Source organism: Vanellus vanellus (assembly GCF_965231255.1).
Source record: "Vanellus vanellus genome assembly, chromosome: 28".
In the NCBI taxonomy this organism is placed as follows: Eukaryota; Metazoa; Chordata; class Aves; order Charadriiformes; family Charadriidae; genus Vanellus; species Vanellus vanellus.
The window spans coordinates 1,688,770-1,714,727 of record NC_138933.1 but is presented as its reverse complement, the minus strand read 5'-3'; the positions used below and the strand labels follow the sequence as shown (position 1 = coordinate 1,714,727).

Sequence of the window (25,958 nt, the reverse complement as noted above, 5' to 3'; positions counted from 1 at the left end):
GCTGACCCTTGCCAGCGCCCTCGGTAACCCATCCCCTGCTGGTTTGGGGATGTTTTTTAGGTTTCAGGCTCCCGGCAAAGGCCCGTCCCTCGCTGATTTTGGAGCCTCTCTTGGAAGCTGGCTGGTTCTGGGTTATCGAGTTTTGCAGTGAATCACTCTGTTAATCAGCGGGAGCAACGTCGGTCTTCAGCTGTGCCGGGAAACTGGGAGGGGATGGGGTAAGAGCTGGGGGGCGTCCTGACCCCCGGATGGTGCCCTGGGACCAAGCCGGTGGTCCTGGGGCTACTGGGAGCTTCTGCCTTCCCGGAGCCAAAACACAAACTCGCTCGGGGCTGACAAAACCCACGGGCGCTGCGCGGTCCCGGTCCCGGTCCCGGTCCCGATCCCGATCCCGATCCCGATCCCGATCCCGATCCCGATCCCGATCCCGCCGTGCGGCCGCTGCCCCGCCGGGCCCACGCACCGGCTTCCCGCCGCGCCGCCCTCATGTAACTCGAGGGGGGGCGTGGCTGGTCCCTGCGGAGTGACGGCGGGCTCGGCCAACCGCGGGCGGCACCGCCTCCGCTCCCGCCGTGGATTGGCGGCCGGGCGGGCCAGTGAGGCAGCGGGGCGGGTGCGTGGCGAAGCAGCAGGGAGGCCGGGGCGGCAGCGAGGTAAGATGGCGGCGGCGCCGCCCGCTCTGAGCGCGGCCCGCACAGCCCTTCGGCGCGACACCTGCGCGCTCCCCCGGGGCCCCTTCACCCCGCACCGGCTGGAGGGCCGGTTTCCCTCCCGTCCTCCACTCCGGCAGCGCTGTCCGGGCCCCCCTCGGGAGCGCCCCTCACGACCGCCGCCCGCGGACAAAATGGCGGCGCCGGGGGTAGCCGGGCGGCTGTGACTGCGCATGCGCGGGGCCTGGGCGTGTGGCGGGTGGTGGAGCACGTGCGTGGGGGGAGCGGGACCGGCACCGGGAGGCACCGGGAGGGAGGGAGGGATGGGCAGCGGGAGCATTGGCGGGCAGCGGGAGCAGGGATAGGCAGCGGGAGCAGGGGCTACGCACTGAGGATCTGCACGGGGGCGGGGGGCGGCTGTACTGGGAGGAGGGGGTCCTGCACTGGTGCCGCACTGGGCGGGAGGGGCCCTGTGCTGGGCAGCGTGGAGTGGGTGAGCTGCGTGAGGCTGGGGTGAGCGCTGGGGCTGTGGGAAGCGGGGGAGAGGGGGGCAGGGTTGGGAGGTGGTGCCCAGAGAGGGACCGGCCCTGAGCCGGGGGACAGGTGATGGCAGGAAGGGATGGGGTTTGTCTTGGGCTTTATGGGGTCGGTGGGCAACGTATGGAAGGGAGTGTTGTACCCTGGGAGGGTATGGAGCTATGGGATTCTTGCGCTGGGAGGAAAGGGTCCTGCGCTGGGGGGGTGGAGGGGTACCTCTGGGACTTGTATATCCCCTGGCCACAGTGCTGGCAGGCAGCGGCGCTTGTTGTACCCGCACGGTGGCATGGCTGTTGCTGCTTGGTAGCTCAGGTGAGTGAGATGTGTTGCGTTCTGTGCAAAAATGAGGTTGCTGCAAAGCTAAAAGTTGCCTCAGACATTGGAAGAAACTATATCTATAGGAGCAATTTCATATCCTACCTGTTCCAGGAGGTCAAAGAGTTTTATTCAGATGCATTAGCAAATGCTGCATGTCTTTTTGGCAGTAGTTGGCTTCATTTCTTTTAACTGGTCTGCATCTCTTGAGCAGGTGTTGGTATGAACAGAATTCGGATCCATGTTTTGCCATCAAGTCGAGGACGCCTTACTCCTGTGCCGCGGCCGCAGGAGCCTCTCTCATGTGCCTTCACCCACCGCCAGTGCTCCCAGCCGCGGCTGGAGGGGCAGGAGTTTTGTATTAAGCACATTCTTGAAGACAGGAGTGCCCCTTTCAAGCAGTGCAGCTACATTTCAACAAAGAATGGAAAGCGATGTCCCAATGCTGCACCCAAACCAGAGAAGAAGGATGGGTGAGTACCTCTGTCTCCTGGTTCTCTGGTTCTGTACCATATAGAGTTAAAACGGGAAGGAGAAGGTTTTTCTCCTGATTCAGCTGCTGCACTTAGGTTACCTCAGACAAGTGCCTTCCTCTTTCTGAAGAATTTTTAAGCTAGAAGAAGACTCTGTGGGTGCTGTACGCTGTGTGGAGTCGTCTTGGTCCTGCAGGACTGTTGGGCTGCTCCCCTCCACCATCAGAAGGTGGCTGCAGTGATCCAGGTCCTTTGTAAGAGCTGTAAGTGCACCCACGTGGCGCTGTACCTCTGCTCAGCCCAGCAAAAATAACTTGCCGTTGTTTGTGCTTACGGATCATCCTCAGCACAGATACTCTGGTTGTGTGTTATGTGGAGTTGATGACCTTGTTGTGCTTCTTGTCCTCTGATGCATATAAAATGTTCTGATTGCTGTGGATGGAAGGATCTAGAACAGCTATCGACATTCAGTAAGCACATCAGCAGAGCACAGTTTCCCTGATGGGAGCATTGACCTGCGTTTCATTCTCTGAGATTATGGGGATGTGGATACTGGTAGTCATCGTTCTGCCCTTGGTCCCTCTGTGATAAAAAGGATCCATCCAATGTGGGCCAGTGGGCTCTGCATGGAAACTGAGAGTCCGGTGTAAATGTTTGGAAGCAGAAGAGTTCACCTCAGTGGCTTTAAGTAAAAAGCTCTTTTCTCTCCCTGCTGTGTGCCATGTGGCTGCTGGCTGCAGTGCCAGAGGTGGCATTTCAGTGGTGGTGTGTGGTCTGTGAGCCACTCGGGGCTCTCTGGCATTTCCGAGCTGTACCTGCAGCCAGCAGCTCGCTGTGTGAGAGACCTGTGGAGGGGATGTGCTTTCCAGGTGCCAGGGAATGTTTCTCACTGTATCGCTTGTTCGTTTTGCTGGCTGAGGGTTTGGAATTGTAACAAGCTTGTGATTTATTCCTGCAGCACATCGTTCTGTGCAGAGCATGCCCGTAGGAACAGTCTGGCGCTCCAAGCTCAGATGAAGAAGTCCAATCCTGGGCCTGTAAGTGAGACTCTCCTATGCCAGCTTAGCTCTTACGCCAAAACAGAGCTGGGCTCCCAGACTGCAGAGAGCAGCCGCAGCGAAGCCAGTCGGATCCTAGGTAAGAATTGAAAGTCAAAACTGGTATGAGAGGACCTGGAGTTCTCCGTTTTGTGTGGAAATGCCAAGAATATCACTTCTTAAATCCAGTGTAAAAAAAATATCCCCGGGGTCTGTGGGTAAAAGATCATGTTCTGCAAACCCTGCTGTGTCTCGCCTGCCACTCACTGCAGACAAGTTACACTGCCAGACCGAAATCCTGCAGTTTTTCTTCCCTTGCGCTCGCAGAGTAGAAATGTTAGCTAGCTTCCCTCTTTGCAGGATTAGTCTCTAGCAGTGCCTGTCAAATGCTGGCTCAGTGATGGGCTTCCCATCTTGCAGGGTCACTCGGTGGGGCCAGCCGGCAGTTCGTGGCTCCTAGGTAGGCAGGAGTGTCACTCCACAGGAGCTGTGTGTTTTGGCTGCGCTGAGTTGGTGGGTTTCCTGTTGTTCCATGTCCTTTACTCACACTGCTGGGGAGGAGAAGCCTCTCTTGGCAAGAGGCAGAGCCAATTCACCTCTGTTTGGCTGTGGAGCCAAACTGCTGGGGTCTCTGTCTGTCCTGTGCCGGAGCAGCGGGCATTCGGATGTAGGACAGTGTCCTGTCGCTCAGGGCGGCTTATCCTTTTAGATGAGGACAGCTGGAGCGATGGTGAGCAGGACCCTATCCCAGTGGACCAGACATGGAGAGGAGACCCGGACAGCGAGGCTGACAGCATCGATAGTGACCAGGAGGATCCCTTGAAGTAAGTTGGATGCTGGTGGCTGCTGGCCGCTTACACACGTGTAGCGTGCAGAGTGTTCTGAGCTCAGTGTGACACCAGAGGAGATGGAGGTTACGTTAGAGATGATGATATTAATGGTGTCGCAGTTGGACTTTGTGCCTTGGCGAGGTGTTAGGCATGAATGCTCGCAAGTCTTGGACCTTATGGTTCTTCTGGGAAGTATTTGATGGTCATCCTCTTTCAGTGTGGAGTGGTCTATTCAGCAGCAGCTTCTGGGTGATCTCTTATCTTAAGAAAAAAAAAAAAAAAACAAACAAATTCAGTATTTCTCCTCATTGCCCATTGATCTGTATAATCCAGCTGTGCTCAGCCCACGTTTCTGATAATGTCTGTGTCATTTGGTCAGAACAGCCCCGAGGGACCCTTCCAAACTTCACCCTGTTTGTGTGGGTGTTTTTCAGGCATGCTGGTGTGTACACAGCTGAGGAGGTGGCTTTGATCATGCGAGAGAAGCTGATCCGCCTGCAGTCTCTCTACATTGACCAGTTCAAACGACTTCAGCACCTTCTGAAGGAGAAGAAGCGCCGATACCTGCACAGCCGCAAGGGAGAGCATGAAGCCATAGGCAAGTACTGGTACAGGTAGACACTGATCCATATTCCTCTGGCAGAGAGCACAACACTTCTCTGAAACACATGCAGAATTCTACATTTAAAAGAAAAAAAAAAGTGTGTTTTGCCCATTATAGAAGCAGATTTCAGAGCAGCGCTGTCTCAGTAAGGTTGAAAATTACTGTAGGACTGAAACTCAGTTAGAGAAGGTATTTCTGTCTCTGGCCTCTTGCCCAGAGATTGGTATCGTTTGAGTTAGAAAGGTTGCCGGATTTCTTTGCTCTTCAAAGTTTGCAGTGTTGTCAGGAAGTGAGACTACAAAGTTAACTCTGAGACAAAAGTTCTTTTTATGTGTGGGATTTCCTGTTTTTGGTTTTATAAACAAAAAATTTATTCATCTGTGAGGTCCTGTCTGTATCGGCAGAAGTTTGTTTCGGTAGTTAACACCAGTACTAGTGTAATGACATATTCCTCCTTAGCACAGATGCAACTTTCCCTTGCAAAAGCGCTTCTGCCTGGGTTGGAATTCTCCCTGTACAGAACATGCTCTTGGAGGCAGAAGTTCGTAGTTCAGCAGAGGCAGAACCAGGTTGTATAATTGGTCAAGTATTGCAGTGCAAAGAATGCTTTCTCTAGCATAGTCTTATAATAGCTCATCCCGGAAAATGGTATAATACAGCTCGGTCCCCAGTAAAAATAGCTGGAAGTTTGGTACGTAACAATTTTCTAGAACTCTTTTTAGCAAACCAGTAATAGAAGAGCGTATCCTGAGCGTTGCCCTGTAATTACAGCTGGGAGTGCTTACGGGAAGCTTCCAGAACTTGCACAGGAGCAAGCTGAAATTTGACAAACTTCTATTCTGCGTGTAGAAATCAACGATAGACTATTGAGTGGCCAAATTATTTTAAAAGACGTTTTAAAAATATTCTGTCAGCCCAAGTGCTCCGCGTGTGCACAGATAAGTCGGGATAAATTTCGGGCTGCAATCTGCTTTGTCATCTTCTCGTGTAACCGAAAGATGTGCTTCCTGTTTATACATGCAACTTTCACTGCTCCTTCACTCTGCGTTGACATGTGTGTCATTAGTCAGCTGTTGGAGCTCTTGACAGCTGATTTTGGCTCTCTGTACCACAAAAAAAAAAAAAAAAAAATATGGAAGGACGTGGCAGGTGGGATGGTATGTTCTGACCCCTCCTTCACTCCCCGCAGGCAGCAGCCTTTTGACAGGCCCGGAGGGGCTGATGGCCAAAGAGCGTGAGAACCTGAAGCGCCTGAAGTGCCTGCGCCGCTACCGGCAGCGCTACGGCGTGGAGGCCCTGCTCCACCGGCAGCTGAAGGAGCGCAGGATGCTGGCGACCGACGGCGCTGCCCAGCAGGTGCGTCCAGCAGCTCAGGGACTGGGTCCGGCTGGAGTTACAACCTTGCTCGGGCGCTGGGTCTCTCCTTTCATCCCCTGCTGGGAGGAATCCCAGGCCAGGTCCGATCTGGCCCTGGCCGCATTGTCCCTTGTAACAACCTTTCTGCGGGGACATAAAGATCTGGTCCTGGCCGGCACCCTGAGGATCCACACGTTGGTTGAAACATTCGGGGTTCCTAGAGTCATTTTAAACGGGCACCAAAACTGCAAAAAATTAAAAGTGTGAGGTTGGAGAATTTTCCGTTTTGAAAGGGAGGGCTCAGGACAAGGTATCTCGATTTTCATCACTGCAAAATTTGTGGCAAATACTCCTTATAGTGGTGAAACCCAGACTCTTCCTAGACCTACGGGGGACCCAAAGGCAGGCCCCTTGCATCACACACGAGACTAAATTTGAAGCTGTGTTCAGCTCTTTGTAACCATTTTAAAATTCAAAGCATTCCCTTAACTGACTTCTGAAAGTTGAAAGATAAGTCTGAGAAACCTCATTCTTTGCAACATACTTCTGAGGTGAAGTTCTTCCTATTGCAATTGAGTCGTCCCTTATTATCTCAGTTCTGTTTAATAAAAGCTTGAATGGGAAGGACATAATGAGGAGCGAGGCTCTGCTGGAGTGGAACTGAGAGTTTGGCCTTGGCGTGTTTTGAAAGCGGGACGCGAGTGTTGTATAGCCGAGGGGGTTTCTCTGGAACAGAGCCGGACGACTCTCCAGCACAACTCTGAGCTCTTCTCTCGGACTTGCAGGCGCACACCACCCGCTCCAGCCAGAGATGCTTGGCCTTTGTCGATGATGTCCGATGTTCCAACCAGTCCCTCCCGATGACCAGGCACTGCCTTACGCGTATCCTTTGATCTGCCTGTGCTGCCTTGGGCTGTGCTCCTGACCGTTTGCTGGCAGTTTGAAGTGTGTCTGATCTTTTTTTTTTTTTCTTCTTCTCTCTCTTTGGCCCTAAATCAAGGCTATCGGTTTGCTGTAGCCGTTGGTTTCAAGAAGGAGCCCAGAGAAAAAGTCTCCCGGTCTGTTGGCGCTCCCATCCCCGTGGAACGACCAATTCGTGTGGGAGAGACAGAAGGCTGGGCTTGCCCTCGCCTCTGCCTGGGCAGGTCCCGCCGCAGCCTTTCGGCGGTATGTTGGCCGATCCAGAGCATCCAAATGGGGGGCGAGTTCATTTGGAAGCAACAAGGAAACCTCACAAAGACCGAGGGAGACACGAGCTAGTTTCTGGCTGTACGGAAGGAGGGTAGAAGCAAATCTGCTCTCTGCTTGGCTGCAGGTGCTGGGTGCCAAGAGCCAACCTGGGCAGGGTCGGCGAGCTCGCGGTATGAGTCCTGCTGGGAGGGATGTGGGTAGGAAGGGGTGTCTGACTGCTGAAGCATGTGCTCAGTCATTTTTTTGGGAAGATCTGAATGGGGGAGTCATTCCTAGCCTGTTTGGGGCTGCCATGGACCAGCTTTGTCTCCTTTGACCCTTTGAAAGGTTCACGCGTGTACGTGAACAGCCTTGAGCTGTTTGATTTGCCGAAACGGCCTCAGCTTTTTGAGAGCCAGCACTGAAACTTCCACTGGGATCACCCCACCTCGGGGATCGCTGCCCCAACGTGGGATCCACAAACCAACGGGTGCATCTGCGCAACTCTTGTCGTAAGTGGGATTGGGTGGATGTGTCCAGGAGCAGGTTTGGATCGTGTCTGAGCTGCGTTAGCAGCTGTTGCTGGTGTGAGTCAGGAGAGGCTCCGGCGCTGGGTCCCAGAGCAGAGCTGGCAGCCAGGGGGAGGATGAGCTCTTTGTTTTGTTTGAGCTCTTCGTTCTGTTGCTGAAGTTGGCAGGCTCCACTCCAGCTAGGCGCAGGGAGCAGCCCAGGGAGCAGGAAGCTGCCTTTGTTTCTCTCTAGTGCCCATACACTTCAAAATAAAGACAGGATAAATACCTATAAAACTGTTTGAGCGAGTCGCTGTTTGCAGCTGGCTCGCTTTGAGCAGGGCAGGCCGAGAAGGGAGTGGAAAAAGCGAGGTTTGATTTCCTTACGTCTGAGCTGTCAGCTGACTTTCACTGACACAAACAAGATTTTACTTCGGTTAGTCCCGCTGAGCCGATAACATCTGCAGTCTGCTCTGCTTTGTGCATTGTCGGGAGGCTCTTGGGCTTTGTTTGCTTTTCAGGAGCTGGATTGTTTGTGACAATGCATTAAAGGGACCGAACCCAGCTGGGCTGTTGGGCTCCAGGTGGAGCGTGTGATTTTTGTCATCTTGGCAATCCGCGCTTGTTGGCTACCAATAAAGTCAGCGCTTTATCTGGGAGTCATTCAGAGAGATTAAAATCTGGCTTCCCCACCCTGCTCTTCATACAGAGACGCTTTCCTCGCCACATCTGCCCTCGAGTGGCTGAGAGATCTGGCTCCTCTGGGCTGGGCTCTGCACCGTTGCTGCTAGCACAGGTTACGGGCTCCCCGCAGCCTGCCGGGAGGTCCTGTTGGCGTGTTCACGGCTGCAGGGAGGAGAAGAGGAAAGGATAAATCTGATGGCTTAAGAAACTGGGTTAAACTTGGCACCTTCTGCCAGTTTGTGTGGGTTTGGAAGTTTGGGTTGGTTGTTTTTTTTTTTTGTTTTTGTTTTTTGTTTTGTTTTGTTTGTTTTTCCCTCTCCCACACTGCGCAGTGTGAAGGGGAAACTGTGGCGTGAACCCCACAAACACGGAGAACAGCCGGGCCGTTGTCAACAGCCGGGTGGGTTTGATATTGAGGGATCTGAGCTGAAAGACTTGATCCGCACCTGCGATCGGCTTTGGCCCCAGCTCCGCATTGTGTCACCAAGTGAGCAGAGTGAGGCACAATCTCCGCACAGGTGACAGTCTCAGCTGTTCTTGGAGCAATTAAGCAGAAACTACACGACTGTCAGTAAAACACGGTTTTTGTAGACCCTCTTGCCACCTCAGCGGTGGGTCTGTCTGTACTTTTGCAGAGCTCTTGGAAAAGGATGGGATTTGGTCTGTAGCTACTCTCTGGTGGTGGATTGCTCCGCAAGCGCCGTGCAATTGGAGCAGAGTTTCTGTTTGTGATTAAAGGCAGGAAATCCCATTTACACCTCTGGCAGGAATAGGGTTTCCATTGGGAAGGAAAATGCAGTGGGAAGATAGAAATACCGGAACTAAACTCCTGGCTGTGGAAAAAGCATTGTGTGTGCTCGTATCTCCGCTGCGCGTTAGATGTTAAGGCTTGTGCAGATGCCTTTTAAATGGATGTCTGCAAATAAAAGTAAGCCTGTGCATTTGTAATATCTTCCATCTGACGATCTGCGAGTACTTTACAGGGATCCAGCTACATCTCCCAGCCCCCACCGGGAGGCTGTGGCTGTTGTCCCCATTTTCCATCAGGCGAATAACGTCACCCGCCTTGCTGGGCAGTCGGGGTGCAGCTCTGGAGTCCTGATCTTGGAGAAGCGTATGGGGTTTCTACACCGTTTGCTGGAGGGCAGTGCATGAGTGGGCAGCGTTTACGCCTCTGGATGTGTGTCTGTAGCGTGTCTGCTGTGCAGGTTTCCCTTGACCACATCTTCCCAGACATCTGTCAAGACACTAATCAGACGCTGTTTAAACCGTGTCAAGGTTCCGAGGAAGTGCCCTGCAACAAGCCAGTTCCCGTCAGCCTCTCCGAGGATCCGTGCTGCCCGCTCCATCTCCGGTTGCCCCCGCAGATGTACGTGCCCGAGCAAGTACTGGCTGTCCCCGAGGAGCTGGAAGCTGCCCCCACGGACCTGTACTTGAGCGCTGCTGAGCTCCAGCCCACGGAGAGCTTGCCCCTGGAGTTCAGCGATGTAAGTTGTGCAGTGCGTGGTGTGCAAGCAACGGGTCCAGCAGAAAAGCTGCCCCTGAATGTTGCTGTTTTCGCTACCTGCCGTGAAGTCGCACCGAAATACTCGTGGAGTGGGCTGCGGTGCCAGCAGACCTGGTGCTCTCTGTGTGGGGAGCATGCACGGACGTCACGTAAAGCACTACCCCCCCAGCGCAGATAACGTAGAATTGTTTTTATTCTTGCTGGCTTGGGGAAGAAGAATCTCTTGAAAAATGTGCAGGAATGCGAAAGGTTTGGGAGATGTTTGTTTCTCTAGGGTTGGTGACTGTTCCTTTAGAAGGGCTGTGCTCTCATTTAAATCCGTATTTAGGGGCTTTTAAAAAAAGAGGATTTTTTTTTTTTTCCCCCTCTTCTCTCCCATGAGGATTTTAATCCCCAGATTATTCTGGTGTCCTGCATGTATGTTAAGCCTACATGCTTAAAATCCTCTGAAATTTGTTTAAACAAACAAACAAACAAAAAATCATGGTTGTTTGGAGCTGTACCTCTGAACGAGGTGTCACTGGCCTCAGTATTTGGATGCCCCTGAGATTCTTGAGCCCTTCAGTCGGGAGACGAATCTCATAACCACTCTGGAGTTTGCTGCTGGAGGAGGGATCGCCGGCAGCTGTGGAGTCCTGGGGATGGCAGCAGCCACAGCGTTAACACGGGGACAGCAAGTGCTGCTGCAGTGAGGTCAGGCTGGGCCCATCGCCCCCCGGGCTCGGGGGAGCGCTCCCGCTGCCTTCGCTGAGCGTGGGACCAGCTCCAGCCCTCCTTCCTGCGGGGCAGAGCCGGCACAACGCTCCCTGAAAACAGCCTTTGTGGGCTGTGGGGTTTTTTCAGGTCAGAAATGAAAAACGTTAACTGTTTCTCCCCCAGCCCGTCCTTCGAGAGGTTCCCCCACCCTGTGCAGGGTTTTGGGTGCTTCGGAAAGGAACCTGGGCGCCTTGCTCCTGCCCTGCGCCCCACGCCGTAGGTGGATGCAAACTGCAGGCACCCTGCAAGAGCCCTCTGTCCTCAGCTTGGAGGGTTTCAGAGCTGCGGCAGCGTGCGTCTTGTGTAGGGCATCTGTGTTTTATCTCGCGTCACACTAGGCTGGTGGAGTGCCGCTCGTGAGTCGCAGGCATCTCGCCTTGATGTAAAACGCCCTCCAAAGCCAAAACAAATCCCGTCCTCTAACAATAGCCTCGCAGGAATCCCAGCTCCTTTCGTCAGCGGGGTTATCCACGCATGCAGCAGATGGCAGCGAGCGGGATGGACGGAGGAGTAAGCCAGAGACCGTCCACTCCGATAAGTTGTGTCAGGGCAAGCAAAGAGGGCTGTGTGAAATCCTGGGAGAGAGGTGGCTGCTCCAGGTGTGTTGAGGAGGGCAGGATTGGACCCTTTTCACAGCCCTCCTGGCTGCTGGCAGGGATGCTTTTGGGGCAGCGTGTCACGCTGGGCTCCCGACCTTGCGCCCCACACCTTGTTTTCAGTGCGAGCGCAGCACAGCCAGCCTGGATCAGCTCTTTCTGGAGGAGGAGGAGGAGGAGGAGGAAGCCCCTGTAGTTGCATTCCCAACTGCTGAGGCTGGGGTTCACGGTGTTCGCTGCTCTGCCTTCGCCCTCCCATGTCCAGAAAGCTGTGGAGCAGTCTGCTGCCTGCTCCTGCCGCGCTGCTCGAGAGTGTAGCAGAGAAGGGCTGCGAGGACTCATGCTTCTGTCTCCCGTTGGGATCATCGGGACCCCTCCTGCTGATGAGCCGCTCCCGGTGTTTTCTCTCCTAGGACTTGGACGTGGTGGGCGATGGCATGCAGTGTCCCCCATCCCCTCTGCTCTTTGATCCTTCTGTGGCCCTCGATCAGTCCCTCAGAGACGTGGCCGAAGCCCCCATAGACATACTGGCCCTGGAGGAGCCCTCCCACGCAGCCCTCCCTCCGCAGACGGTGCTGACGGAGAGAGGAACCTCCTCTGCCCACATCTTCTCCCCGGCTGCCGAGCCTCCGGCCGAGCTGCCGGCACAGGTACAGCCAGGAGAGCATGGGGGGGCTTCTAGCGGTACTCCCGGTGATCCGCCATCCCCGGGGCTCTGCAGTGAGCTGGAGGATGGGTCTTCCTGGAAGAGAGAAGTCCCCGTTTGCCCTCCTGCCACCCAGCCAGGCCCTCAGGGGAGGGGGTTGCTCTCCCACGCAGCCCAGTTTGGACCCGTGCTACGCCCACGGTCTGGAGGATATTAGGAGTGTTGAGGGGGTGGCAGCCAGAGACGGTCCCCAGGGGAGCGACGGGGGACAGGCAGTCGCCTTTTCTTCGTGGGTGGCTCGGTGCCACCCTCTTCCTGTGCGTGGGACGGGTGTCGCGGGAGCTGTCTGGGACGCAGTGGGGATGTCTCGCAGGCTGGGGACTACCCGCTGTGGGAAGCCCGTTCTCTCCCATCTGGGGATTTTAAGGGGAGCTGTCATCTTCTGGGCAAAGAGCTGCTTTCTCCTTTTGAGTCTCATTTTTCGCTTGCAATTTGCTCCTCTTGTGTCCCACCCGGAGCCTGCGGCTCACTCAGGCCATGCCCACAGGGAGATGTCCTCAGATTCCCCATCCTGTGTCCCCTGTCACCCCTCTGACACTGTCCCTGCAACTGAGGAGTCCCCGCAGTGCCTGTCCCCTGGTGGGAGATGGGTGTTGGGGTGGGGGGACCCCAGGCCCTGAATGAAGGCCACCGGTTTGCTGTAGCCGCTGGTTTCAAGCAGGAGCCCAGAGGAAACATCTCCCGGTCTGTTGGCGCTCCCATCCCTGTGGATCAGCCAGTTCGTGCGGGAGTGACAACAGCCTGGTCTTGCCCTCGCCTCTGCCCAGGCAGGTCCTTGCGGCAGCCAGCCCACCCTGCGCTTTTTCTGTCCCCGACAGAGTCACCCGCCGATGGCAGCGTGCTGGCCAGGCTCCAGGGAGGACAGGCGGCTGGAGGAAGCCACCTCCTCCGCCCAGGCCCGCGGAGCGGCGGCTGCCAACGGGAACCTGGAGCTGACATCCGTGAGCTGAGACCGGCAGCACCCGGCGTCTTTACACGCTCGCTTGTGAATCCTCGCTCGCGCCGCAGAGCCTGGCCGTGGGTCGTGTGCGGAAACCTGCACCGGGCTGAGCTGCATCTCCGGACGGTGTCATTCCCCGAGCGCCGGGGGCTGAAACCCTGGAAGGGAGGGGGGGGACCCCAAACCCTCCTTGCCCTGGTTCTGCATGCCCTCGCTGGGGGGCAAGGAGAAGCCACAGGGGGCCTCAGGGCAGGATGGGGTGGCTCTCAGTGCTGTGGGGACATTTGTCATGGGGAACAGTCTGTGCCTCGTGTGGTGCCGCAGGCCCCGGCGGGGGGGGGGGCTGTGGGATTCTGTAACGATTTTAGTCTGGGGATGTGCTCTGTCCCCTGTCCGTCTGTCCCCATCCCTGCGGGTGCCCCCCACAATAAAGCGATGGAGATGAGTGGTGAATGTCCCCGTGTCCTGTGGCAAGGGCAGACTGGGGACGGTGGTGGCAGAGCTGAAGGACGGAGCAGCCGGTGCTGCCCTGAGGGGGGGGGGGGGACTGGGGGCTGCTCCGGGGGGGAGTGGGGGGGTGACCCCTCTGCTCCCAAACCTCCGGCTCTGCCGATGGAGGGGTGGGGGGGGCACCTTTGGGTGTCACTTCCTTATTTCAATCCTTTGCCCTGGGTGGCTGCGGAGGGGGTGCCCGTCCCGGGCAGTGGCGTCCCCGCCGTTCGGTGCCATATCCCCGTGGGAGGGGACCGGGGGGGGTGTCCCCGCTGTGCCCGGGATGGGGACACCGGGTTCCTCTCGGGCAGCACCGGGGATCGCGGTGGGGAGAAGCACCGGGGGCGGGGGGGGGGGTACACACGGGACGGCGAGCCCGGCCGCGGGGAAGGGATGCGGCGGCGGCGGCAGCACCGGGATCCCGCCCCCGCCGCCCCGGGACCCCCCCCGCCGCCCCCGGGCGCGGATTGGCGGCGGCGGGGGCGCAGGGCGGAGCCGGCCCGGTGGAGCCATGACATCACCGCCGCCAGCCCCGGCCCCGGTCCCGGTCCCGGCCATGCCGCCCCGCGCCGCCGCCGCCGCCCCGCCGTAGCCCCCGGTGAGTCGGGCCCCGCCGCGGCGGGAGGGCGGGCGGGGAGCGGCGGGGGGGGTCCCCCGGGGAAGCCGGGCCTCAGCTCGGGGGCACCGGGGGGGGTGGGTGGCGTGTCCCCGCTGCCACCGGGCACCGGGACGTGCCGCCGTGAGGGGGGCCCGGGGGTGCCCCGGGGGAAGCGGCGCGGGGGGGCCCGGCCGGTTCCCCCCCCCCCCCCTCATACGTACCCGGTGCCTCCTGGCTGCTCCCGGGATGTCCCCGGTGCCCCCCGGTGCATTCTGGCTGTCTGCCCTGCACGTCCCCGTTGTCCCCGGGCTGTTGTCCCCAGATCATCCCGTGTGCCCCCAGTACATCCCGCCTGTCCCTGGTGTGTCCCGGCCGTCCCCTGCTGCACCCAGGCTCTCTCCCCGCTGTGTCCTGCCTGTCCCCAGTCTGTCCCCCACCATCCTCCATCCCACCCGCAGGTCCCCACTGTCCCCGGTGCATCCCGGCTGTCCCCCATGTGTCTCTGCTGTCCCCACTGCATCCTGACTCTCCCCAGTGTCCCTACTGCATCCCAGTGTGTCCCCGGTATGTCCCCAGTGTCCCCACTGCATCTTAGCTGTCCCTGGCACGTCCCTGGTGAGTCCGCGCTGTCCTCGATGTGTCCCTGCTACCCCAAGGCTGTTTCTCCAGCACATCCCCCCTTGTCCCCAGTGCATCCTGGCTGCCCCCAGGGTGTCCCCACTGTCCCCAATGCACCCTCCTTGTCCCTGGGCTGTCCCTGCTGTCCCCAGTGTGTCCTGGCTGCCCCAAGAGCAGCCCAGACACTGCAGCCCAGCAGGGTTGGGGACACTTGGGGCTGTCACCCCACGTCCCCTGGCGGGGGGCAGGCCAAGGCCAGCTCGTTGTGGCCATGCGGTGGGACCGTGGCCCGGGTGCAGGGGACTGTTCCCTGCCGCGCTGGCGTGTCCGCAGCTGTGCGGTTTGGGCACGTGCTGTGTCCCCGCGGTGCCTGGGGTGGCGGGTGTGGGTAACTGGGGGGACCGGGGAGGGGGACATGAGCACTGAGTGACCCCGGCTCTCCTGGAGCTGTATCCCCCTCCCCACAGGGACCCTCGCGCTGCCCCCATGGGGCCCCGTGCTGGGGGAGGGGACGGTCATGCCGTCCATCTGTTGGGGCCCCCCCGGCCATCCCCTGCCGGCAGGGCCTGGGGGGGGCCGCGGGCTGCTCTTCCCCTCCAGACGTAGCCTCACTTCCCTCCGTGACGCAGCCGGAGCCGCCAGCCCCGGGGCCGCTTCCTGCACTGGGGGCAGCGCGAGGGGGGGGGTCCCGCACCCAGGGGCACCACGGGGACCCTCCTGGGTCAGCTGCCAGCCCTGGGGGGGGGGACGGACGGGGACAGCACGTGCGAGGTCCGTCTGCGTGTGCCGGCGAGGGTGCGCGGCGCTGCTGTGCATGGTGCCAGTGGGGTCCCAAGGTGCGTGGCCAAGGTCACACAGCCCGATGGGTTAGGGACAACCAGCCGGGGGCTTGGTGGGGACATGGGGAGCGTCCCACAGCCCCTCGCCGTGGCCGGCCCCCCGGCGCCAAGCAGGGCTGTGGATACTGGCGCTCCGGTTCTTTTTTGCCACTCTTGTTGGGTGGGTGGGAGAAGGTGGCAGAGTTTGCTCCAGGGCCGTCCCGTGGCCCCCAGCGCTCCCACCCATGGTGCAGCTGTGCGGGGGGTCCCCGGTGGGGGACAGGGCTGTCACCAGCGCTGCACGTGCCCCGACCTCACCTATTTCCAGTGTCCTCCCTCCCGGCCTCGCTGCCTCCATCGCCCCCAGACCTTCCCATTGTCCCCTGCGGATCCCCCCGTGCCACTGAACCCCCTCGCCGGGACACCAGGCATTGCCGCCGTGGGGCCCGGTTGAGTCGGGGCCGCGTGGCCCCACGTGACCCCCAACCCCTGCCCGGCTCGTGGGGCGCAGGGTGGAGGCCACAGCCCGGCTCTGTGCCTTGGAGCCCCCCGGGGGGGCCTCCCCGAAGGGTGCCCAGGCTCCCGGGGGTCCCTTCCCAAAGGGGGCTGGGTGCCCCAGGGCGGTCCCTCTCCGTGGGGTGCTCGGTGCCCCACGGGGATGCCCGGTGCTTCCTCCCCCGGGATGCCCGGTGTCCCGGTGCCGCCTCTCCAGTGGGTCCCCGCTGCTCCGCACCCCCCCGTGCCGCCTCCCCGGTGCTCCCTGCCCGCGGCTGGCGCTGCCGGAGCCGCGCACCGGGGACGGCGGCAGCGGCGGCGGCGGCGGCCCCGGCTCCTCCCCGGCCGCGGCGGGAAGGCGGAGCCGGGCCGCCGCCGCCTCCCAACAATAGCGCGGCCGGGCCGGGCCGGGATGGAGCCGCCGCCGCCGCCGCCACCGGGACCGACCCCGGGGCCGCGCTGAGCGGGGACGGGCGGCGCCGCCGGGAGCCCCGGGCGTGAGTGCGCGGCGGGGGCGGGGGCGCGGCGGGGGGGACCCGGGCCGGGGCCGGGGCCGGTGCTCGGGGCCGACCCCCGTTCCGGCGCGCACGGGGCGAGCGGCGCGGGGAGGCACCGGCAGCGGCGGCGGGGGGGGAGCCCCGGGGGAAACGGGGTGTGCGGCACCGGGGGAGCCCGTCTGCACCCCGGGGGTTCTGCGCGTTCCGGTGCCCCGGGGCCGGTGCCAGCCCCGGGGGTGCTGTGCATCCCGGTGCCCCGGGGTTGGGGCCGGTGCCGGTCCCGGTGATGGGGGGTGCTGTGCATCCCGGTGCCCCGGGACCAGTCCCGGGGTCCCGGCACACCCCGGGAAGGGTCAGGGGTGGCTGGGCTGCAGGAGGGGTCCCTGGCTCCCGGTGCTGGTGCCGGTGGGGTCGGGGCTCGGCCCCGGGGTTCCCCCAAGGATCTATCCCCCTCCTCAGCCCCTTTTTTCCCCGTAGGTGACACCACGGAGGGACGGGGCTGGGGACATCCCGAGCAAGGTAAGGGGGGTCCAGGCTGCTCCAGGGCCTGGCAGTGCCACAGGCCTGGGGGACACTGGCCAGGGGCCAGCGGGGACCCCGGCCTGATGCGCGTCCTCCTGCAGGCAGCGATGTCGGAGAGTGTGGCCGAGGCACCAGGAGACGGGAGCCCTGCGGCACTCGGTGAGACGGGCACCAGCCATGAGCTGCTGCAGCGGCTGCGGGAGCTGGAGGTACGAGCCGGGGCCACCTAGAGCTGGGACCACTGGGCAGCAGTGACTGGTGCCAGTGGGCAGCCATGGCCACCAGAAACTAGGGCCACCAGCGCAGCCGTGGCCACCAGGCAACCGTGGCCATTGCCTTTGGGGAGCTGTGGCCACCGTGCAGTCGTGGCAACTGCCACCACGCAGCCGGTGCTAAGAGGTGGCCGTGGCCAGTGCCGTGGAGCCAGCAGCCCAGACACCACGGTTGGGGCAGCACTTTCCCGCTTTTCGTGGCCCTCGTGTGCCACCGCTCCTGGGACAACCCTGGGTCCCACCAGGCAGATGGGGGGGCCCTGGGTGCCATGGGGGCAGGGCATCCAGGCACCCGAGGTCCTTCACCACGTCCCCTGAGCTGTCCCTGCTCTGTCCCCAGGCAGAGAACACGGCCCTGGCCCAGGCCAACGAGAACCAGCGGGAGACGTACGAGCGCTGCCTGGACGAGGTACCAGAGGGGGTGTGTGTGTGTGCGCGTGTGTGTGGGACACATGTGCACACATGTGTGCCGGGGCACGGGGCTGTACGTGCCCTTGCACCCCACCCAGGCCCCCCCCAATCTGCTCTCCAGGTCGCCAACCATGTGGTGCAGGCGCTGCTCAACCAGAAGGTGGGTGTTGGGGGGGTTGGGGGGGCGGCGGGGTGCTGGGGGGGTCCCAGCTGACACCACCACCTCCTTCACCCCGGCCAGGACCTGCGCGAGGAGTGCATCAAGCTGAAGAAACGGGTCTTTGACCTGGAACGCCAGAACCAGGCGCTGAGCGACCTCTTCCAGCAGAAGCTGCAGCTCTCGGCCGGATCCCTGCCCCAGGTGCGGCCGGGGCTGTAGTCGGTATTGGGGGGGCATCACGCGGCAGACCCCCCCCCAAAATTTAACCCGGCGCCTCCCTCCTCTCCAGCTGCCGCTGCACTTGGTGCCGGTGCCCCCCGATGCCCCGGCCAGCCCCCCGCCGGGCTCCACCGAGCAGCCGCCCCCCACGCTGCCCTCGAGCCGCTGCGTCCCCCCCCTGGAGGTGGGTACCGGCGTCTCTGAAGCCCTCTGCCCCGGTGTCCCCCTCTCTGGGCTGTGGCATCCCCTTCCCCAAGCTCATGCTGTTGCCTTTTCCAAGCCTGCGGTGACCCCCAAGCCTGCGGTACCCCGCTTTCTGGGCCCGTGGTGTCCTCCCCTCTGTCCCCTTCCTCGCGTCCACAGTGTCCCCATCCCTGAGCCTGTGGCATCGCCCTTTCCAAACTTTGCTGCCCAACGGTGTCCTTGTTCCCGAGCCTGTGGTGTCCCCTTCTCTGGGTCCCTGGCACCCCCCCTCTAAGCCCCTCCACCTGTGACATCCCTGGCTCCAAACCCCTTTTGCCCCCGGTGTCCCCGGCCCCAACTGCGTTGTGCCCTCATTGTGTCCCTCTCCCTGTCCCCCTCCATCCGTAGTGTCCCCCTCTCCCAGCCCCACCACCCCGGGGCCCAACACGGCACCGCGGGGCTCAGCGCTGGGTGACCATGGGCTGACGGTGCCTGGTCCTCGCAGGTGCCCCCGTCGGTGCCATCGGGCAGCCCCGGGCTCAGCCCCGGCGCCCCCCCGCTGGATGCCCTCTCCCCTTTCTTCAAGAAGAAAGCCCAAATCCTGGAGGTACTGCGCAAGCTGGAGGAGACAGACCCACTACTGGCCCCCCCTCCCGCCTCCCCCGGCTCCCCGGAGCCCTGTGCCGCCCCGGGCTGGCCCCCCTGCCCGCTGCGGGGGCCGGGGGCTGCTGGGGGGTGGCGGGGGGCTGAGGGGAGCCCCTGCTCCTCTCCAGAGGAGGCTGCGCCGCCCCGGGGGGCACTGCTCAGCGCCTTGGCTGAGCGGCTGCTGCGGGGTGACGGGGGGTGCTGCCGGCGCAACGGCGAAGCCCCCGGGGGACCCCCCCGGCAGCGGCACAGCGAGCACCCTGCTTTTCTGGGGCTCTACGCCCTGGGCGAGGAGAGCCCCGAGGGGGGCTTCGCCCCGCTCTCACCCGGGGGGGATACCAACCCCCTGCCCTCCCCCCCAAAAGTGCTCAAGCTGCCTCCTCCCCCCGGGGCGCTGCGTCTCAGCCCCCAGCTCGCCCGTGCCTCCAAGATCCCCTGCCGCGGGGGCAACCCCGAGGCCTCGCCGGCGCTCAGCCGCCGCGCATCCCCCGATGCCCCCCCGGAGCCCGGCTCCCCCGAGCCCCCCGCCTTTCCCCTGCCATGCACCTACGAGACGGCTGAGCAGCCCCCGGGGCCACCGGGACCCCCTGGCAGCGGGGAGCGGGTGGTCGCCTCCCCCCCCAGCACCCGCCGAGGCACAGGGGGCTCAGCCCCCCCCCGCCGCCCTGGCAAGAAGCCCCCCGAGCCGGGCTACCTGCCCTTCAAGGAGCGCCTGGCCGCCCTGGGCAAGCTGCGGGGGGCTGAGAGCCGTGAGCCCCCCGGCCCAGGGCGGCCCGAGCGAGGCCACGGGGCCGAGCCACGGCCCCCTCCCCGGGGGGGTTTGGGGGGCAGCCTGAAGCACCCCGAGCCGGCACATGGCGGGGAGCCCCTGGCTCGGTGCTACTCCTCCGGCTCCATGGGCGAGCCCGGCAAGGCGGGGGGCAAGGGGCGCCCTGCCGGCGGCAGGACCCCACCACGGGCTCCTTTGGCACCCCCCGCCAAGGCCGCCCGCAGCCCCCACGGCAGCCCCACCAAGCTGCCCACCAAGGCGGGTGCCGGCAAAGCCGGGACACCACGGGGCGAGGAGCCGGCGGGTACCAAGGCGGCAGGGGTCCCCCGCAAAGCGCCACCAGCCCCCGAGCCCCCCGGCACGGGGCCGCCGCCGGGTGCCACCGGGCACTCGGCCATCGAGGAGAAGGTGATGAAGGGCATCGAGGAGAACGTGCTGCGGCTGCAGGGGCAGGAGCGGGCACCGGCTGGTGAAGCCAAGGGGAAGGCGGCCAGCGGTTTGGCTAGCTGGTTCGGGCTGCGCCGCAGCAAGCTGCCGGCTCTGAGCCGTCGCGGTGATGGCGGCCGGGGCCGGGAGTGGGCCGGGACACCGGCTCCCTTACGCCGGGAGGTCAAGTTGGCCGCCCGCAAGCTGGAAGCCGAGAGCCTCAACATCTCGAAGCTGATGGAGAAGGCGGAGGATCTGCGCAAGGCGCTGCGGGAGGAGCACGCCTTCCTGCAGGGGCTGGCGCTGGAGAAGGGGTGCCCCCGCGGGCCCCCCCGCGGCCCCGGCCACCTCCCGGTGATGTACCAGGAGGTGACGGCCGAGACCTTCATGCAGCAACTGCTCGACAGGTTGGTGGTGGCCCAGGGGCTGAGGGGGGGAGGATGGTGGGTGCCCCCCCCCCCCCCCCACCCCGCAGCCTGCCCTGACGCGTCATTGTCCCCAGGGTGGACGGGAAGGACGTGCCCTACGAGAGCCGCCTGGAGCACAAGCGGGAGCTGTGTGACCTCCGACGGGTCCCCCCTGACGCCAAAGACCCCCGGCTCTGCCGCCCACCCCGCAACGGCATTGTGGGACACCTACGGGAACCCCCTGACAAGGTGAAGACACCCCCCCCCCACCCCCCATCCCATCGCCACCGCCGGCCATGTGGCCTTGCCGGGGCGTGGGGGCACCGTGGCCACTCACCCTTTCCCTCCCCACCGCAGGTGCCCGACGTGGGGCTCCGGGATGAGCTGCCATCGGACGAGAGCTTGTCCGAGTCGGGGACGTCACAGCATTTTGCCGGTGAGGGGGTGCTAAGTCATGGGGGGGGGGATATGGTGGGGAGGGGGGCACTGGGGCAGACCCCCGGTACTGACACCTCCCCTTGTGCCGGCAGCCTGTGGGTCGCTGACGCGGACATTGGACAGTGGGATCGGGACCTTCCCGCCCCCCGATTACGGGGGGGTGCCGGCCAAGAGCACCCCCAAACCGCGGGGCCGCCCCGAGCCGCTGCCCGGTGCTGTGCCGGCGCGGCCGCCCGCCATCACCAAAGTGCCGCGCAAGGCCCGGACGTTGGAGCGGGAGGTGCCCAGTGCGGAAGAGCTGCTGGTGGCCGGCAAGCACCGGAGCACCCCAGCGTGCCGCCCACTGGCCACCCCCGGCCCACATGGCCACCGTGCCAGTCCCCAAGGTCAGTGTCCCACCATGCCGGGGGCGTGCAAGGCCCCGCTGATGGTGCCAGTGTGCACCCACCCGTGCTCGTGCAAGGTGCAGCGGTGCTTAGCACCCGGTGGGGGACCGCGGGGGTCCCTGCAGGCCAGCACTGACACCCCCCCACCCCCCCATTTTCTCCACAGACGCTGGCGATGACGCCGGGAAGCCGCGGCGCGTCCAGCAGAGCAAGAACTGGACCTTCCCCAACGCCAAAGCCTGCGGTGCCGCTGACCCCTTCCTCTGCCCCCCCGGGGGCCTGGAGGGGCTGCACCGTCCCACACTGGTAAGAAGGGGGGGGGGGGGCTGTGGGACCACCTCACCAGCCCTGGGGTGTGATTGGCATTGGCACAGCGAGCCCCCCCCTCACCACACTGTCCCTCCCCAGGCGCCCGTGTGCAGCGCAGCAGGGCATCGAGGGGCGTCCCCGGAGGTCCCCCCGCCGCTGCCCCCCACCCTGAGCGCCAGCAGCAGCCGGACCCCCAGCGCCTCGGATGTGGGGGATGAGGGCAGCACGGAAGCCCGATCGCGGGATGGGGGACACGGCCCCCCCGGGCTGGAGCACTCCGAGTCCCTCAGTGATTCCCTCTACGACAGCCTCTCCTCCTGTGGCAGCCAGGGCTGAGCCCCCCCTCCCCGCCCCGGGCCGCACTCGCACGTCTTCCACCCCCCATCCCACTGCCCCCCCCACCCCGTTCCCCGATCCCCATCCGGGGGTGCTGTCTGGGGTGGGGGGGGTGTCCCAGTGCCCCATTCCCCCCCTCCCGTGCCCGGCTCTCTCCGATGGTGCTATCGCAGTGTACAGCCCCCACCGCCGGGTTTTTAACTCAATAAAGCCGCCCTCCCCCGGTTTATTTATATATGTTATTGTGCAGCCGCTGTCATCTCTGCATTGGCCACATCCTGCGCGCGGGAGGGAGGGAGAGAGGGAAGGAGGGTGGGTGAGGGCCGAGAGGTTCACGTCTGAGCGTTTTATTGAATCGTCCCGGTGTACAAAGAGAGGCGACGGCGGGATTGGGGGAGCTCGGAATCAAAATGTGTCGGCCCCGCTGGACGGCTCGCCCAACCCAACGTTTTCTTTTCCGTTGTATTTCTTGGCACTGGTGCTAAAGGAGAGGCTCCTCCGTTGAGTTTGGCTTCAAGGGGTCCCACCACCCCCACGGCTGGCACGGGGAGGGGGCCACAGCTGCCCGGGTGGGGGGTAAGGCCCCGGGTCCCTGTGCAAGGGTGCAGAGGGGATATGTTGCCTGTGGGGTGAGGGAGAAACCTCGACAGAAAGCTCACATGTCGGCGATGACCCCAAGGGACACAGGCTCAGGGGAGGGGAGCCGGGCTGGGGAGGGGCCGGGGGGGAAGCCGAACTCCAGCAGGATCCATAAATCTGCCAGTTTCTAATAAAGAAAAGCTAAACGAGAGAAAAACCCACAAGGTGCGAAAGCTTCTGGGCTGCTTTTCATCAGCAGCAAAGCGCAACCCCTTTAATGAATCAGAGAAGGGATGGGGACAGGGTGGGGACAGGGACCGGACAGGGACAGCTCCACTTCGGCCTGGAGACACTTCACTTCTTCTCCTTCTTCTTGTTCTGCAAGAGGAGAGGTGGCCAGTCACTGCTGGGTGCGTGGCCCCCATCCTCCCCCTATCCCAAGGGGCAGGTTGGTCCCCCCCCTGCCCTGTCTGGGGGACCGTCACCCACCTCGGTCATGCCCAGGATCATCAGGAGCTTCCGGAAGATGTTGGCGAAGTCAACAAAGAGATCGACGCAGTGCCTGTGGGGACAGAGGGATGTGCTCAGGGGGACCTGGCCTGCGTCCCCGCCCCTCAACCCCCTGGCCCCAGCACCCACCAGATGTAATCCTTGTCCCCGCTCTCCGCCTTCTCGATGATGAGCTGCGTGTCGAAGAGCACAAAGCCGCACATGATCATCAGCCCCAGGTAGAGATTGGCCTGCAGGAGGGAGAGGGGATGTCAGATAGGGACAGCCCCATGTTGGCGCCACTGATGCGAGCTGACATCTGTCCGTCTGTCTCTCTGTCTTCCACGGGATCCTGGCAGATGGGGGGGGACTCACCGTGAAGAGCCAAGTGGATCCCACGAAGGCGTTAACCACAGAGGAGAGAAGCATCAGGGTGAGGCCAGAGAGCAGGAAACCTGTGGGGAGAGGGTAGGGAGTGAGGCCTGGCCCCAGTCCCCCATGGGGTGACCCCCATGCCGTGCAGGGAGCCCCCAGCCCCCCATGTTTCCCCCTCCCCCGGCCCTTCCTCACCTCCCAGGTAGAGGAAGCTGCGGCGCCGGGCGTAGAGGGCGCTCAGTGAGAAGCAGGCGAAGATGGTGGCAGTGCCGAGGAAGGCGGTGGGAACAATGCTAGGAGAGAGGAGAGGGGGTGAATGGGGCCCGCGGGGGTGGCAGGGGGCAGCTCAGGGTGGGGGAAACGCTTCTACCTGGGGTTGATGGAGATGCATATTTCCAGGAGGGGTCCCAGGTTGGTGCCTGGAAGGACAGAGCAGGGTGTCACTGGAGCCATTTCAGAGCTGATCGGTGCTGTGTTGGGGCCCTCGTCGTGCCCCCCCCTCCCCAGGGCTCAGGATCCCGCAGGACTGTGAAGAATCCCTGGTCCCCACCTACCCGTCAGGAAGGCGAAGCCGGCCAGCATCCCCAGCCTCTTCTGCTCCGTCTCCCGGCTGTGCGGGGTGGCCGTCAGCCAGCCCATCAGTCCCAGGGCGCCCAGGCCGGTCAGGAGGCTGAACTGTGGGGTGAGACAGAGGTGGGGGCCCGGCATTGCTTTGCCAGGGCAGCACGGGCAGAGGGATGTGAGCCCAGGGGCCACCCGCGACACCCCACAGGCCCCTCACCTGGAAGAGGTGGGTCACCACGTTGATGTAGGCCCCCATGGCTGCCACGAACATGCAGAGAGCAAAGCTGGCATAGACCCTCTTCAGGTGCTCCTGGGTGGAGGCCGAGCTGCAGGCGAGGAGGGGGCAGTGAGGCTGGGAGGAGGGGCTGGCGCAGCCCCCTATGAGCCCCCCCAGCTTGAGCCCGGCCTCCCCGGGGTGTTACTCACATGTGGGAGAACTTGAAGAGGGCATCAAAGTTGATGTTTCGGTCAAAGACGTTCATGGTGCCGGGCTAGGAGTGCACCCACCGGCTGCTTCGCAGAAGCTCAAGCTGCAAGAGGGCAGGAGGGTCGGGGGGATGCCAGAGCCCTCCCTGAGCTCCCAAAGCTCCTGCCACGCGGCAGAGGAGCTCAGCAGGAGCTGAGGACCTCCTGTCCCATGCAGAGTGAGCAGCAGGAGCTGCAAGCTGCTCGGTTTCTGCCGCGCTCTGTGCCGGCCGGGCTTGCGGAACCCTCCTCGCCCAGCTGGTGCAAGTGTTGCAGGCTGTTGCGAGACCATGGGCTGCCCCCGGGGAGGCCCCGACCCCGCGGGAGTGCTGCCAGCAGCTGGAAAGCGTCTTTGTGCCAGGCTACTATTAGTGCCCGTAATGACATCCCCAGAGGAGGCTCTGGCAGTGCGAAGCTCCCTGCAGGGCCTCCTCCTCCTCCCCTCCCCTTCCCGCTTTGGCCCCTCCGCCAGCCCCCAGTCCGGCCGGCTCAGCCGGTGCTGTTTACCCTGGCACCTGCGGGAGCCCAACCAGCCCAGCAAGTGGCACGAGCCACCTGTCCCCAAGGGGTGGAGGGGACCAAACAGGCTGGTGCAGACAGGGCCCGAGGGGCCACGGGCCATGGGGCTGTCAACCTGCTGCCCCAGCAGAGGGGAGGGCCCGGGGTCTCCTCTTGCCACACCGGCACAGACCCCTGCAACCCACTGCTGCACTGGTTTCACCCCAACACTGGGACAGCAAGAGATTGGTTGTCACTGGGCTGATGCCACCACACCAATGGGGACCTCCTGGCTTGGCCCCACGGCTCATGGTGGGGCAGAAGCAGAGGTTGCTGCCCCATGGCCTCACTGGGGGTTGCGCAAGGCCATGGGGAAGCTGTCTCTGCACAGGGTGTGGTGGCTGCAGAGGTGTGTGACAGCCTCCTCCCAGCACGGCGGGCAGCTGTGACAGTGAGTTTCGTCAGGCAGGGCCTGCCCTCCCTGCGGAGATGGCAGGTGGGTCCTGGGACAGCAGAAGGACCCAGGCCTTCTGTGCCGGGGCCAGGGAGCTGGGACAGCAGCCCTTCACCAGGCACGAGTGACTGAGATGGGGCCGGAGCCGTTTCAGTTTCACTGCTGACGGGCGCTGTCGTCAATGGGTAACTGGGACTGTCGCTGCTGGGCGACCTTTACCCACTGGCGGCTGAACCGGCCCCAGCCCTGACGCTGCCCCAGGCCCACCAACGGGGGCTTCCAAGGGGGCCTCCCCCCAGCTCCCACCCCAGTGCAGCCCCCTGGAACCAGACAGAGCCCCCACGGGGGGCGGGACCCGCGTGTACCCCCCCATCTGCGAGGCCCGGGGGGGGCAGGACCTGCCTAGGCGGGGCCCCCCTGGGGTGAGGCCTTGGGGGGGGGAGCAGGAGCCATCCGGGCCGCCCCGGGGTGAGGCCTGGTCGAGGAGCAGGAGGCGTCCGCAACCCCCCGGGGTGAGGCCTGGGGGGGGGGGTGGGGGGGGGGAGGCAGGACGTGCCCAGGCCGGCCCCCCGCCCCGGGGTGAGGCCTGCTGGGGCGACGGGGGCTGCCCGGGATCCGCAGCCGCCTCGAGGGCCCCGGGGGAGCGGCGGAGACCCCTGAGGCCGGGCCGGGCCCCCCCACACCGCCGCGCTCCCCTCAGCCCTCACCTGCGCGGCGCTCCGCCGTCCGTGCCAGGCCTCCGACGGTCCCCACTTCGCCACACCCTCATCCCTCATTGGCCGGCGCGCCGCGGAGGCCCGCCCTCAGCCTCGTTCTATTGGCTCGCCTCCATCACTCGGGCGGGGCGGGGTTAGTCAGGCACC

The 25,958-nt window shown here is 63.1% G+C and overlaps 3 protein-coding genes across 3 annotated transcripts; 2 read left to right on the top strand and 1 right to left on the bottom strand.

The window, feature by feature from the left end:
* The first annotated feature begins 623 nt into the window (after positions 1-623).
* Positions 624-13,123, top strand: KANSL2 (KAT8 regulatory NSL complex subunit 2). Its single transcript, XM_082496410.1, has 10 exons — positions 624-653; positions 1,717-1,975; positions 2,934-3,112; positions 3,722-3,836; positions 4,277-4,444; positions 5,640-5,802; positions 6,588-6,684; positions 9,399-9,652; positions 11,438-11,674; positions 12,549-13,123. The coding sequence occupies exons 2-10, from the start codon at positions 1,725-1,727 to the stop codon at positions 12,678-12,680; spliced, it is 1,596 nt and encodes a 531-aa protein (XP_082352536.1). The 5' UTR covers positions 624-653; positions 1,717-1,724; the 3' UTR covers positions 12,681-13,123.
* A 3,344-nt stretch (positions 13,124-16,467) lies between these two features.
* NCKAP5L (NCK associated protein 5 like) lies at positions 16,468-21,900 on the top strand. Its single transcript, XM_082496335.1, has 12 exons — positions 16,468-16,707; positions 16,812-16,919; positions 17,323-17,391; positions 17,515-17,553; positions 17,635-17,754; positions 17,843-17,956; positions 18,461-20,202; positions 20,298-20,451; positions 20,560-20,638; positions 20,733-21,026; positions 21,193-21,332; positions 21,435-21,900. The coding sequence occupies exons 2-12, from the start codon at positions 16,818-16,820 to the stop codon at positions 21,669-21,671; spliced, it is 3,090 nt and encodes a 1,029-aa protein (XP_082352461.1). The 5' UTR covers positions 16,468-16,707; positions 16,812-16,817; the 3' UTR covers positions 21,672-21,900.
* Positions 21,901-22,485: 585 nt separating this feature from the next.
* On the bottom strand, positions 22,486-25,863 carry TMBIM6 (transmembrane BAX inhibitor motif containing 6). The gene is made up of 10 exons (XM_082496452.1): positions 25,803-25,863; positions 24,105-24,208; positions 23,896-24,004; positions 23,669-23,789; positions 23,485-23,533; positions 23,310-23,407; positions 23,115-23,194; positions 22,890-22,990; positions 22,740-22,812; positions 22,486-22,628 (listed from the first exon to the last, which is right to left on the bottom strand). Exons 2-10 carry the CDS (start codon positions 24,158-24,160, stop codon positions 22,605-22,607), a joined length of 711 nt encoding a protein of 236 aa, XP_082352578.1. The 5' UTR covers positions 24,161-24,208; positions 25,803-25,863; the 3' UTR covers positions 22,486-22,604.
* Positions 25,864-25,958: the final 95 nt, after the last annotated feature.

Excerpts from the sequence above, each read along its gene's own strand:
- TMBIM6 (XM_082496452.1), bottom strand. The coding sequence starts at position 24,160 with ATGAACGTCTTTGACCGAAACATCAACTTTGATGCCCTCTTCAAGTTC. Across the intron at positions 23,195-23,309 it reads CAGCTTCCTCTACCTGGGAG|GTTTCCTGCTCTCTGGCCTC; the intron begins GTGAGGAAGGGC and ends CTCTCCCCACAG. Across the intron at positions 22,813-22,889 it reads GGGGACAAGGATTACATCTG|GCACTGCGTCGATCTCTTTG; the intron begins GTGGGTGCTGGG and ends CTGTCCCCACAG.
- KANSL2 (XM_082496410.1), top strand. The coding sequence starts at position 1,725 with ATGAACAGAATTCGGATCCATGTTTTGCCATCAAGTCGAGGACGCCTT. Across the intron at positions 1,976-2,933 it reads AAACCAGAGAAGAAGGATGG|CACATCGTTCTGTGCAGAGC; the intron begins GTGAGTACCTCT and ends TTATTCCTGCAG. Across the intron at positions 5,803-6,587 it reads CCGACGGCGCTGCCCAGCAG|GCGCACACCACCCGCTCCAG; the intron begins GTGCGTCCAGCA and ends TCGGACTTGCAG.
- NCKAP5L (XM_082496335.1), top strand. The coding sequence starts at position 16,818 with ATGTCGGAGAGTGTGGCCGAGGCACCAGGAGACGGGAGCCCTGCGGCA. Across the intron at positions 16,920-17,322 it reads AGCGGCTGCGGGAGCTGGAG|GCAGAGAACACGGCCCTGGC; the intron begins GTACGAGCCGGG and ends CTCTGTCCCCAG. Across the intron at positions 21,333-21,434 it reads GGCTGCACCGTCCCACACTG|GCGCCCGTGTGCAGCGCAGC; the intron begins GTAAGAAGGGGG and ends GTCCCTCCCCAG.